The 11,799-nt window shown below is 65.5% G+C and overlaps 3 protein-coding genes across 4 annotated transcripts; 2 read left to right on the plus strand and 1 right to left on the minus strand.

Moving 5' to 3' along the window:
- Positions 1 to 1,089: 1,089 nt before the first annotated feature.
- FKBP11 (FKBP prolyl isomerase 11) lies at positions 1,090 to 3,012 on the plus strand. The gene is made up of 6 exons (XM_005531983.3): positions 1,090 to 1,245; positions 1,714 to 1,779; positions 2,346 to 2,433; positions 2,515 to 2,548; positions 2,638 to 2,708; positions 2,779 to 3,012. Exons 1-6 carry the CDS (start codon positions 1,129 to 1,131, stop codon positions 2,994 to 2,996), a joined length of 594 nt encoding a protein of 197 aa, XP_005532040.1. The 5' UTR covers positions 1,090 to 1,128; the 3' UTR covers positions 2,997 to 3,012.
- A 186-nt stretch (positions 3,013 to 3,198) lies between these two features.
- DRC2 (dynein regulatory complex subunit 2) lies at positions 3,199 to 6,372 on the minus strand. Its single transcript, XM_088068866.1, has 9 exons — positions 6,320 to 6,372; positions 5,643 to 5,770; positions 5,283 to 5,450; positions 5,046 to 5,215; positions 4,755 to 4,893; positions 4,480 to 4,677; positions 3,965 to 4,183; positions 3,726 to 3,878; positions 3,199 to 3,619 (listed from the first exon to the last, which is right to left on the minus strand). The coding sequence occupies exons 2-9, from the start codon at positions 5,766 to 5,768 to the stop codon at positions 3,395 to 3,397; spliced, it is 1,398 nt and encodes a 465-aa protein (XP_087924992.1). The 5' UTR covers positions 5,769 to 5,770; positions 6,320 to 6,372; the 3' UTR covers positions 3,199 to 3,394.
- Positions 6,373 to 6,606: 234 nt separating this feature from the next.
- On the plus strand, positions 6,607 to 11,721 carry RND1 (Rho family GTPase 1). Of its 2 annotated transcripts, XM_005531984.3 has the most exons (5): positions 6,607 to 6,756; positions 6,840 to 6,927; positions 8,887 to 8,996; positions 9,916 to 10,050; positions 10,942 to 11,718. In XM_005531984.3, exons 1-5 carry the CDS (start codon positions 6,637 to 6,639, stop codon positions 11,185 to 11,187), a joined length of 699 nt encoding a protein of 232 aa, XP_005532041.1. In that variant the 5' UTR covers positions 6,607 to 6,636; the 3' UTR covers positions 11,188 to 11,718. The 2 variants fall into 2 exon arrangements, with proteins under 2 accessions (XP_005532041.1, XP_087925005.1); XM_088068879.1 differs by lacking the exon at positions 9,916 to 10,050 and having other exon boundaries at positions 10,942 to 11,721.
- Positions 11,722 to 11,799: the final 78 nt, after the last annotated feature.

The raw sequence follows: 11,799 nt of genomic DNA on the forward strand, positions 1-11,799 counted from the left end.
GGGTGACCGGCGCTCCCCAGTGGGCTGGGGACCCTGGAAATGATACTGGGGGGATGACCGGGGCTCTGGGAGCTGCACTGGGGGGGCTGCAGTGTGGATGACCGGGACTCCCCCGGTGGGTGGGAGCAGCGGAGCCGGCACCGACGCGTTCCCACCGGCTGGACCGGCGGCTTTGTGTGGCGAGGGCTGACCCGGCGCCCCTAATCCCATTAGCGCCCCGGGCCCAGCCGCCAGCCCGGCTTCCCCACCTCTCGGCAACCGAGGCTGGTATGTGGGTGCGCCGGTGGGGCCAGCGTGCCGATGCCGTCGTCCGGGAGCTGCACCGTCGTCACCGTCGTAGTGCTGCACCGGGGCCGGTGACACCAGTGCCGGCAATGAGGCCATCCCCCGGGCACCGGGCAGGAGATCCCGCCGTGTGCCGGTGTGACCCCGCCAGACCGGGGGGATTCCCTGTGTTCCCAGCTCTGCCCTAAGGGCTGGGTATCCCCAGGCACAGGGACGGGGGATCTGGGGCAGGTTCCGTCCCACCGGGTTCCAGCCGGCCTGCGAGGCCCGCAGCCCGGGCTCGGGGCTCGGCTTCCCTTGTCTTGCACAGCCGGGGCTGGAAGAGCTGCAGAAGTGCGGGGACAGGGAGTGACCTGCACCCGTGGGGTGCTGGAGAAGGGTTCTGGACTCGGGGAGGGGTCCTAGCCCCCGGTCGGTGCCGGTTTCCCCGGGCTGTGCTGCCGCCTGCTGGCACCGGCGGTGCCAGGACACCGGGGGGTGCACCCAACGGGGGCCTGGGACGCGTCCCCCGGCCCGGATCCCCGCCCAGACCCTCCGCCTTGACCCCCACTCTGACCCTCACCCGGACCCCCGCTCGGTGTGGGCCGAAGCCGCCGGGACGATCCCCGGGCAGGGGCGGACCCAGCTGCGGGCCGGGGTCCGCACGGAGCGCAGGGGCCCGCGTGGCACCGGGCACCGAGGCCGGTCCTGAGCATCCTCCTGTCCCCAGCTCCGCGGCGGCCCGGAGTAGCTGCGGGTGCCCGTCCCGGGGCCGGTCTCGGTGTGGGGGCGGTCCCGGGGGCGGGGCTCGAGGTGGGGGGCGGTCCCGGTCCCGGTCCCCGTTCCTCCGCCGCCAGCCCGGCCATGCCGTTCCCCGCCGCGCTGCTGTTCCTGGCACTGCTGCTGCCGCCGCCGCCGCTCTCCCGCGCCGCCGAGAGCGAAACCGAAACCGGCGCCCGAGAGCTACGGCTGGAAACGATCGTGAGCCCGGGGGGGACGGGGGAACCGGGGCAGCGCGGAAGGCACCGGGCACCGGGGACCCACGCGGCCCCCTTGGGCAGGGAGCTGAGACCGGGGCGGGACCGACAGGAGACGGCGGCACCGGCGGGACACGCGGCACCGGCGGGACGGTGCTGCTCGGGGGACACCGGGGAGTCCGGCCTGGCCACGGGGCGGGGGGGAGGCACCGGAGGCCCGGGCTGCGACGGGGGCGAGACACGGGGCACCGGGAGGACCGGGCTGCGATGGGAGGGCACCGGGAGGACCGGGCTGCGATGGGAGGGCACCGGGAGGACCGGGCTGTGGCGGAGGAACGCGGCGCACCGAGGACAGGGGGCTCGGGTGGGGGATCGGCTCTCGGAGCGCTCGGGGGACCCGTGGGCACGGGGGCTGCGTGGACCCCGAGGCGAGGGGGCCCCGTCCCGGCTCCCCGTGACCTCCCCGTTGCAGGTGCCCCCTCCCGAGGGCTGCACGGAGCTGTCGGCGCCGGGGGACACGGTGCACATCCACTACACGGTGCGGGCGGGAGGAACACGTCAGCACTGCGCTCCGGCGGGCGGGGCGGGGGGCACCGGCACCGGCACCGGCGGGGGGCCTCAGCCGGCACCGGGGCGGTACCGGGGGTGGTACCAGGGTGGGCAATGGGGCGGTACCGGGGTGGGAAATACCGGGACGGTGCCGCGGTGGAACCGGAGTGAGCGCAGGGGTGGTACCGGGCTGGGCATGAGGACGGCCCTGGGCTGGACAAGGGGGTGGTGCCGTAGCGCCACCGAGACCGGCATAGGGGCAGCCCCAGGATGGGCTCTGGGTGGCACCTGAGTGGCACAGGGGTGACACTGGGGCTGGCATGGGACAACCATGGCACTGGGATCAGCCCGAGGATTACCTTGGGAGGGCGCTGGGAGCGGTGAGGGTGTCCCAGAGTGACACGGAGTGTAGCGGGACTAGGATCAGCCCAGGGATGGCACAGAGGGGCCACAGGGACTGGGATCAGCACCAGGGCAACACTGGGAGCACGCTGGCAGCCACACAAAGTGCCAGGGCTGTGTCCCCAGGGGTGACACGTGGCCATGCCCCCACAGGGCAGCCTGGAGGATGGCCGGATCATCGACTCCTCACTGAGCCGGGATCCCCTCCAGGTGGAGCTGGGCAAGCACCAAGTCATTCCCGGTGAGTGAGGGGCTCGGGGGTCTGGGGGTAACCAGGGTAATCTCGACCAGCCCCATTCACCCTTGCCCCACTCTGTTACAGGTTTGGAGCAGAGTCTGCTGGACATGTGTGTGGGGTAAGTGTGGACGGGGACACGGGGATGGGCAGTGTCCCCCCGCAGCGTCCCCACCACGATTTGTGGCACCAATGCTCTCACTGTGGCAGGGAGAAGCGCAGAGCCATCATTCCCCCTCACTTAGCCTATGGCAAGCGGGGCTCCCCCCCCACCATCCCAGGTGAGTGCAGCCCCCAGGGTCCCCGTGGGGTCTCTGAGGGGTCCCCGCTCAGGCTGTGCCCCCCTTGCAGGTGACGCGGTGCTGCGGTTCGAGGTGGAGCTGGTGGGGCTGTCCCGGGCCAGTTACTGGCAGAAGATGGTGAACGAGGTGGTGCCACTGCTGTGCCTGGGGCTGGTGCCGGCACTGCTGGGGCTCATCGGGTTCCACCTGTACCGCAAGGCCAGCAGCCCCAAGCTCTCCAAGAAAAAGCAGAAGGAGGAGAAGAGAAACAAAGCCAAAAAGAAATAAAACCTTCCTCTTGGCACCTGTGGCTGCTCCGTGGCTGCTCTTCCTGAGACAGAGATGGGCACAGAGCAGTGGGAAGGGGCTGTGCACCCATCAGGTCCCTGCCTGCTCCAGGGCCTCGATGGGTTGTGTCAGACCTGAGCGGGAGGTGACAGACTCAATGAATCCCAGAAATAAGATCCTGGAGCACATTTTCAGGCAGTTTTGCTTTATTAAGGCTTATCCAGGCAGTGACAGTCCCTGGAGTCCCCAAACACCAGGCAGGTCCCTGGTCTGCCAGGGAGTTTCAGCTGGAGCTGGTGGAGCCAGGAATGGGGTCCCGGTGGTTGACCCCTCCCCAGAGGCTGTTGGGGTGCTCCATGCCCAGTGTCCCTGAGTGTGGCTTCCCCACCATGTGGGGCTCATTTCTTGGGATGTGGCTTTTGCTTGATGGTGAGGATGGGGTGGGGGTTTCTGGGCACCTTCTGGCTGACTGCAGCCCCTGACAGGTACTGCTGGAGCAGCTTACGCAGGTGCTGGTTCCTGTTTGCCAGGGCTGCCCGCGCCTGCTCCAGCGCCTTCTCCTCCAGCTTCGCCTTGTTGAACCTCTGCCAGAACCGCTCCAGCCCCATGTAGTCCTTCATGGCCTGGGGAGAGAGTTTGGGGTCTCCAGCCTGCCCAGCACCAGCTGGGTGATCCCCAGGGCTGAATCACAGCCCTCGTTCCCTGTGGACTGTGGTGGTGCCTCCTCACCCGTGCCAGAGGCTCAATGGGGGTCTCCTCCAGGACCCTGAGGGCCTTTTGCTGCTCCGACTCAGACAGTGAGGAGGGGTAGAAGGGCAGCACCTTCTCCTCCTCTGTCTCCAGCCTGCGGCACATCTCAGCCAGGCGCAGGATGCGTTGGGCCTGGGGGGACACGCCAGGAAGGGCAGGTGGGAAGGGACAGCAGGACACTGGGCCCCCACATCCCCACTCAGCACTGCCCAACTCACCTTCTCCACCACCTGCTGCAGCACCTTGAGGGTGGCACTGCACTGGCAGGTGAGCGTCACCAGGTGGGTGTGAGCTGTGGCCCCGGCCTGGCTGATCTGAGCCCGGAGCTTCTGGAGCTTCTGGAGGGCGTGATCCTTATCTTCCTGGATGTGCTGGCACTGCTTCTCGCTCTCCTGCAGGTGAGCTGCGATCTGGTCCTTACTGGCTGTAACCAAGTCCTGGTGAAACAGCAGGTTGGGTATTGGAGAAAATTCCTTCCTGGAAAGAGTGGCCCAGCATTGAAATGGGCTGTTTGGGGCAGTGGTGGAGGCACCGTCCCTGGAAGTGCTCAAAAAACACATGGATGTAGCCCCTGGGGATGTGGTTTAGTGGTGGCCTTGGCAGTGCTGAGAGAACGGTTGGACTTGATGGTCTTAAAGACTTTTCCAACCTCAATAATTCCGTGATCATATGGAAAAATAGTGGGGAATGCGGGTGACCCCACTCCCACAACCACCCAGCACCCCGCCAAAACCTGGAGCTTCTGCAGCTTCTTCGCCTGTACGTCAATCTCCCGGGAACTCTTCTCACATTTCCTTTTCAGCTCATCAAACTCCACCTTTTTCTTCTCCGTGCTCTGGGCGTAGCTCCGCCGGGCGCTCTGGATCTGCTCCCACAGCCCCTCCAGCCTGGCCACGAGCTGCAGCCGGCTGTACTGCTGGTCCTGCCAGCACTGGGGACACACAGGTTACACCCCAAACCTCCCTTGCCAGCCCTAAAAGCCCCTTGATGCTCCCTTGTGCCCCCTGCCTTGTTTTTGATGTCGTCCCGGGCGCTCTGGAAGTTCAGCAGGGCCTCGTGGTCATTCCTGGTGTGATCCTGCTCCATGGCCAGTGCCATGTCCTGCAGGCAGCAGCTTTCCCACTCTTGTTGCTTCAGAATGGCCCTTCTGTGGGGACACATGGCAGGACAAAGGGGTTTCCTCCCTGACAGAGAGGCTGCAGGGATCCCTGTGGGGCCAGGGGAGGCTCAAATCCATCCCAGGAGAGCCCATGGGTGCCACTGCTGCCCCATTGCCCTTCTCCCCCTGAAATTCCACACCTCTCAGCCTCAAATTCGGCTTCCAGGGCGCCCACCTGGGCATTAAACCCTTCTTCCAGGTAGCCCAGGCGGCAGCGCTGGAGGTGCAGCAGTTGGTCCGTGAGGTGCAGGTGGCTGCTCAGGGCTCGGTTCTGCTGCTCCTCTGCCTCCTCCAGGTCCCTGACCAGCGTCTGGGGAGGTTTTGGGGGGTCATGGGTGTTCCCTGGCACCCTCCCACCCCGCCAGTCCCGCAGCCACCTCAATGACGCCATCCTTGCAGTCCATGACCCGTGTGAAGGTCTGACTGAGGATCTCGATGTCCTGGCGCAGCTCTTGGTCCTTGGTCTTGCGCTGGGCCAAGCGCCAGAGCGTGCGGACCTTGTGGAGACCCCACATGCTGCTCTGCTCCTCACGGGACAGCTTCTCCTGTGGAGGGGCCGTGGAAGGTGGGAAAGGGGCAGGAGTGGAGCTGGAGCTGCCACTGGTGCCAGGGGGTGCAGCAGAACAGGGGCAGCCCCAGCCCAGGTGGGGATGATGGGGGCATTTGCTGGGGAAAGGTGGTTTGGGGGCTTAGGGAGTTTGGAGGCGATCAGGGGAGGCTGCAGTGGGGTCCCAGACCTGCAGGAAGCGAGTGAGCAGCTCCCGCTTGGCTTTGGCCGCCTCCTCCTCAGCCAGCGCTTGTTTCTGCATCAGCAGCAGCTCGGCCTCGGCCGCCATGGGGGCAGTGGAACGGGGCCCCGCCATGGCTGGACAAGGGGATACGGCAGAAGGGGTCGGCTGATGCCTGGGGTCTGTGTGGCAGCCCCTCCACAGCCCCCCCAAGGCCCGTTCCTCCTGCCCATCTCCACCTCCTGCTCCAGCTCCCCTCACACTATGGGGTACCCCCACACACCATAACCTTCTGCCCACCCCCATCTCCCTCCTCAGGCTCCCCCAGGCCCGTTTCCTTGCTCACCCCTAACTCCCCCTCCACTAGGGAGTACCCCCAGACCCCACCAACCCCTGCTCATCCCCATCTCCCAGTGATCCCCCCTCCACTAGGGAGTACCCCCAGACCCCACCAACCCCTGCTCATCCCCATCTCCCCTTCCAGTGACCCCCCCCAGCCCCGTTTCCCATCTCCCTCCCCAGGCCTTCCCCAAGGCCCATTTCCCGCTGCCCATCCTCATCTCCAGAGCCCTCCCAGGCTCACCCCCCCTACCTCCCAAGCTCCCTCAGCGCCCACCGCCCCTTTCCCACCCCCATCTTCTCCTTTGGGGTGTCCCACCCCCCTTTGGGGGTCCCTGTCCCGGTACCGGTCCCGCTCCCGCGTCCCTCCGGTCTCCCGGCAACGGCCGCTTCTGGCCGGGGGCGGGGCCTCGGCGGCACTTCCGCCCTGACCCGCACGGGCGCCCCCTGGCGGGAAAGAGCGCACTCGCACCCCCACGGGGCGGGTCCCGCCGGTTCCGCCTCTCCGCTATTGGCCGGCGCTCCGGGATTCCCCGCGGTGATTGGCGGGCGGGCGCCGCCGTGGGCGGGCCCTGGAGACGGCGGGGTATATAAGGGCGCTGCGGCGGCGGGGCGCAGGGCGGTGGGTGGGTGAGAGCGCGGGGGGTCTGTGCGGGCCGCCGCCATGCGGGAGCGGAGGCCGGCACCGGCCGCGCCGGTCCGGTGCAAGCTGGTGCTGGTGGGCGACGTGCAGTGCGGCAAGACGGCCATGCTGCAGGTGCTGGCCAAGGATTGCTACCCCGAGGTGAGCCCAAGATCGGCACCGGGAACCGGCAGCGGGCACCGGCAAAGCGGGACCGGGCGCTGACGCTCTCGGTGCCATTGCAGACGTACGTGCCCACCGTGTTTGAGAACTACACGGCGTGTCTGGCCAGCGAGGAGCAGCGGGTGGAACTGAGCCTCTGGGACACCTCCGGTACCCGGGGGAGACGCGCGGTGCACGTTCAGGGGGCCGGCGGGGGCTCCGGTACCGGTGGAGTGCGGCGGGGGCTGCCCCGGCCCTGGCGGGAGTGATCGGGCTGTTTGCTGGGGAAGGGGGATTGGGGTTTCGGGGGGTGGTGAGGCTGCGGTGAGCGGGGGGTCGCTGCAGTGGGGTGGTTTGGCGTCCCGAGGGTGTTTTGGGGACCTGCAGCGCGGGGGGGAGGTCTCGGTGTGTTCTCGGTGTGGTCTCGGTGGTGTTTTGGGAAGCCGGGGGTGTTTTGTGGTCCCTGCGGCGGAGGAGAGAAGCTCGGTGGCCGCGCTGGGGGGGGTTTCAGGTCTAGGGTCGTATCCCTGGTGTAGGGGGCGCAGGTACTCCCCAGGTGGGACCCCAGGGTGGGAGGTACAGACACACCGGGGGGGTCACAGGAGGCTGAGCCCCTTCCTTGGGGGGATCCCGGGTGGGGTCCAGGGTGCTCCCTGCGCCCTGCCTGTCAATTGGGAGGATTATGGGAGATCCCGGTGTTGCCCTTCCCTGGGCACCCCGAAGAGTTGTGGGGGTCGGGGCAGCCCTGCCCGGTGCTGCAGTGTCCCCCCCGGGCGGGGGGGGGTCCCCGCCGGTCCCCGGTTGCCATGGCGATGCGCTGGCGCAGCCTCTTTGCTATTCTGTGCACGGAGCGTCTGGGCTGCGAAACCCCTCCGAGGCCTTTGGGGGGTCGGGGGGGTGGAGGGGAGGGACATCCCGGACCCCCCCACCCCACTGACCCCTTCCCTCACCCCCCCGCGCCGCGTCCCCCGCAGTCCCGGCTGCGCTGCTGCTGGCTCCGTGTCCCCGAGGACCCCGAGGGGGTGGCAGCGTGTCCCACCCCCTCCTCCGGCTCCCCCCCGCACCCCGACACCCCTCGGTGCTGCCGGGGCTCCCCAAAATGAGGGGCGGGGGGGGCTGTTACATAAACACCGCGGGATCCATTTCCCTGTGCCTCGTGAAGCCGCGATGCGACGTTGATGGGCTGCGGGGACGGAGGTGGCGTTTTGGGGGGGTTCCAGAGCTGTGCCCCTCTCCCCGGCACGAGGGGGGCTGTGTCCCTTTTGGGGGGCTCTAGAGCTGAGTGTCCGTCTGTCCCTTTTGGGGAGCTGTGTCTGTTTTGGGGGGCTCTGTGCCTTTTGGGGGGCTCTAGAGCTCGGTGCACCCACCTCAGGCACGAATAAGGCTTGTCTTTTTCGAGGGGGTCTGAAAGTGTGTTTTCCCCTGTCCCTTTTGAGGTGCTGTGCCTGTTCTAGAGGGCTCTAGAGCTGTGCTCCCCTGTCGCTTTTGGGGTTCTTCAGAACTGTGAACCCCCATGCTGGGCAGGACTGGGGCTGTGTCTGTTTTTGGGGGCTCTGTCCTTTTTGGAGGGCTCCAAGTGAGTGCACCCCACCCCAGGCAGGAGGTAGCTTTGTGTCTTTTGAGGGGCTGTGTCCCTTTTCAGGGGCTCTAGAGCTATGTCCCTATGTCCTTCTTGGGGTTCTCTAGAGCTACCACCCTGAGCAGGAATGGGGCTGTGTCTGTTTTAGGGGCTGTATCTGTTTTGGGGGGCTCAAGAGCTGTGCAACCCCCCTGGGCCTTTTGAGGAGCTCTAGACCTGTGTCTCCCACCCCAAGCAGGAATGGGGGGCTGTGTCTGTTTTGGGGGTCTTTGTCCCTTTTGGGGGGCTCTAGAGCTGTTCCCCCACCCCAAGCAGGAATGGGGCTGTGTCTGTTTTGGGGGTCTTTGTCCCTTTTGGGGGGCTCTAGAGCTGTTCCCCCACCCCAAGCAGGAATGGGGCTGTGTCTGTTTTGGGGGTCTTTGTCCCTTTTGGGGGGCTCTAGAATTGTGCTCCCACCCTGGCCAGGACAGGGGGCTGTGTCCCTTTGCCAGACCCCCTTTCCCGGGTCCCTGGGGTGGGGGTTTGAGTGGTGACACCCCCTTTTCCCCCAGGCTCTCCCTACTATGACAACGTGCGTCCCCTGTGCTACAGCGACTCGGACGCTGTCCTGCTCTGCTTCGACGTCAGCCGCCCCGAGACCCTCGACAGCGCAGCCAAGAAGGTGGGGAGGGGGCTCAGGCCCCAGGACAGTGTCCCTGTGAGGTTTGGGGGGCTCCAGGAGGCGGGGACACTGATGCAGGGGGATCCCTGTGAGGTTTGGGGGGCTCAGAAACACAAGGAGACTGATCCTGTGCGGTTTGGGGGTTCAGGGATGCAGGGACACCGAGCTGGGGGGGGTCCCTGTGGGCTTTGGGGGGTGGAGGGACAGGGGAACAATGATTTGAGGAGATCCCTGCAGGGTTTGGAGGGCACAGGGACATTGTCCTAGGAGGTCCCTGTGGGGTTTGGGGGTTCAGGAATACAGGGACACGGTCCACAGGGGGTTTCTGTGAGGTTTGGGGTATACAGGGACATTGATCTGGGGAGTCCCATCTGGGTTTTGGGGCTTCAGGGCTGTCAGGACACTGCCCTGGGAAGTCCCTGTGTGGTTTGTGGTGCCCAGGGAGATTGAGCCAAGTTCCTGTGGGAGTTGGGGATACAGGGCTGGGACACACTGTCCCTGGAGATCCCTTTGGGGGGCTCAGGGACGTGGGGACACTGTCCTGGAGGTATCTCCGTGGGGTTTGGGGGGCTCAGGGACGTGGGGACACTGTCCTGGGGGTATCTCTGTGGGGTTTGGGGGGCTCAGGGACGTGGGGACACTGTCCTGGGGGTATTTCCGTGGGGTTTGGGGGGCTCAGGGATGGGGGGTCACTGTCCTGGGGGTGTCTCCGTGGGGTTTGGGGGGCTCAGGGACGTGGGGACACTGTCCTGGGGGTGTCTCCGTGGGGTTTGGGGGGCTCAGGGACGTGGGGACACTGTCCTGGGGGTGTCTCTGTGGGGTTTGGAGTGTGCTGGCACATGGAGACACCAACCCTCTGGGGTGACAGGGAGAGGGTTTTGAGGTCCCCTGTCCCTGAGAGCAGCTCCTCACCCCTCAGTGGAAGACAGAAATCTTGGATTATTGTCCCAACACACGGGTGCTGCTCATCGGGTGCAAGACAGACCTTCGGACAGACCTGAGCACCCTCCTGGAGCTCTCGCACCAGAAACAGGCGCCCATCTCCTACGAGCAGGTTGGGGGGGCCCGGGGTGGATTTAGGGGGGTCCCGATGGTCATGGGGGATTGGGTTTGGGGTGTCCTGGTGGTCTGATGTGGGGGTCGGTTTGGGGTGTCCCAGCGTTTGCAGGGCTGTGAGTTTGGGGTACCCCAGTGCTTGTGGGGGTGATTTTGGGGTGTCCCAGTGGTCTGATGTGGGGGTGGGTTTGGGGGGATCCTGGTGTTTATGGGGGTGGATTTTGGGGTGTCAGGGTGGGTTTTGGGGGATCCTGGTGTTTATGGGGGCAGGTTTTGGGGTGTCCTGGTGTTTATGGGGGTGGATTTTGGGGGATCTCGGTGTTTATGGGGTTGGATTTTGGGGTGTCCTGGTGTTTATGGGGGCGGGTTTTGGGGGATCCTGGTGTTTATGGGTGTGATTTTGGGGTGTTGGGGTGGGTTTTGGGGGATCCTGGTGTTTATGGGTGTGATTTTGGGGTGTTGGGGTGGGTTTTGGGGGATCCTGGTGTTTATGGGGGTGGGTTTTGGGGGATCCTGGTGTTTATGGGTGTGATTTTGGGGTGTTGGGGTGGGTTTTGGGGTGTCCTGGTGTTTATGGGGGTGGGTTTTGGGGGATCTCGGTGGATTTTGGGGGATCCTGGTGTTTATGGGGGTGGGTTTTGGGGTGTCCTGGTGTTTATGGGGGTGGGTTTTGGGGGATCTCGGTGGATTTTGGGGGATCCTGGTGTTTATGGGGGTGGATTTTGGGGGATCCTGGTGTTTATGGGGGTGGATTTTGGGGGATCTCGGTGTTTATGGGGGTGGATTTTGGGGGATCTCGGTGTTTATGGGGGTGGATTTTGGGGGATCCTGGTGTTTATGGGGGTGGATTTTGGGCTGTCCCAATGGTCTGACACGGGGCTGCTCGCAGGGCTGTGCAGCTGCCAGGCAGCTGGGAGCCGAGGGATACCTGGAATGCTCGGCCTTCACCTCGGAAAAGAGCGTCCACAGCATCTTCCGGACCGTGTCCGGCATCTGTCTGAGCAAAGCCCCCCCGCAGCCCCCCCGCAGCCCCCCCCGCAGCCTCTCCAAGAGACTCCTGCACCTTCCCAGCCGCTCCGAGCTCATCTCCTCCACCTTCAAGAAGGAAAAAGCGAAAAGCTGCTCCGTCATGTGAAGGGGGGACGGGAATGACCCCGCACACACCTTTGGGCCCCCCCCCCCAAGCCCCCGGAATGGGGTGGGGGGGCTGGACAGGGCCCTGGAGCCCCCCCCCCAACGGAGGATGGGGGGCTGCTGCCCTTCCCTCGCACCATTGCCCTGCCAGCCCCACAGCCTGGGGGGCTGCCCCCATGGGAGGGGGGTCTGGGGGGTGTCTTCAGCTGCTCCCCAACCCCAAGGGAGCCCCTGGGGGGTTTGGGGCACACAGAACCCTGGGGACATCAACCCCAGGGGGGTCCCCGTGGGGTTTGGGGTGCCCAGACCCTCAGGGACATCAACCTGGGATGGTCCCTGGGGGGTTTGGGGGACACAGGGACACTGTCCTAGGAATCCCTGTGGGGTTTGGCGTGCACATCGTGGGACTCATCCTGTTTTCTCCCCCTTTACCCCATCCCTCATCTGCTGCTTGGCCCTGGGGGACCCTGGTGGGCTGGGGAGGGGGGAGGGGGGCTGTTTTATGGACTGTCTTTGGGGGGGGGGTGTCTCTGTTCCATGTCAGTGTTATTAAAAAGCTTATTTATTATCAGAAATATAACACCTACCTATGTGCAGCCCTGCCTGGCCCTGT

Source organism: Pseudopodoces humilis, chromosome 32, assembly GCF_049639895.1.
Source record: "Pseudopodoces humilis isolate 2021_Gansu_Grassland_sample_001 chromosome 32, ASM4963989v1, whole genome shotgun sequence".
NCBI lineage: Eukaryota > Metazoa > Chordata > Aves > Passeriformes > Paridae > Pseudopodoces > Pseudopodoces humilis.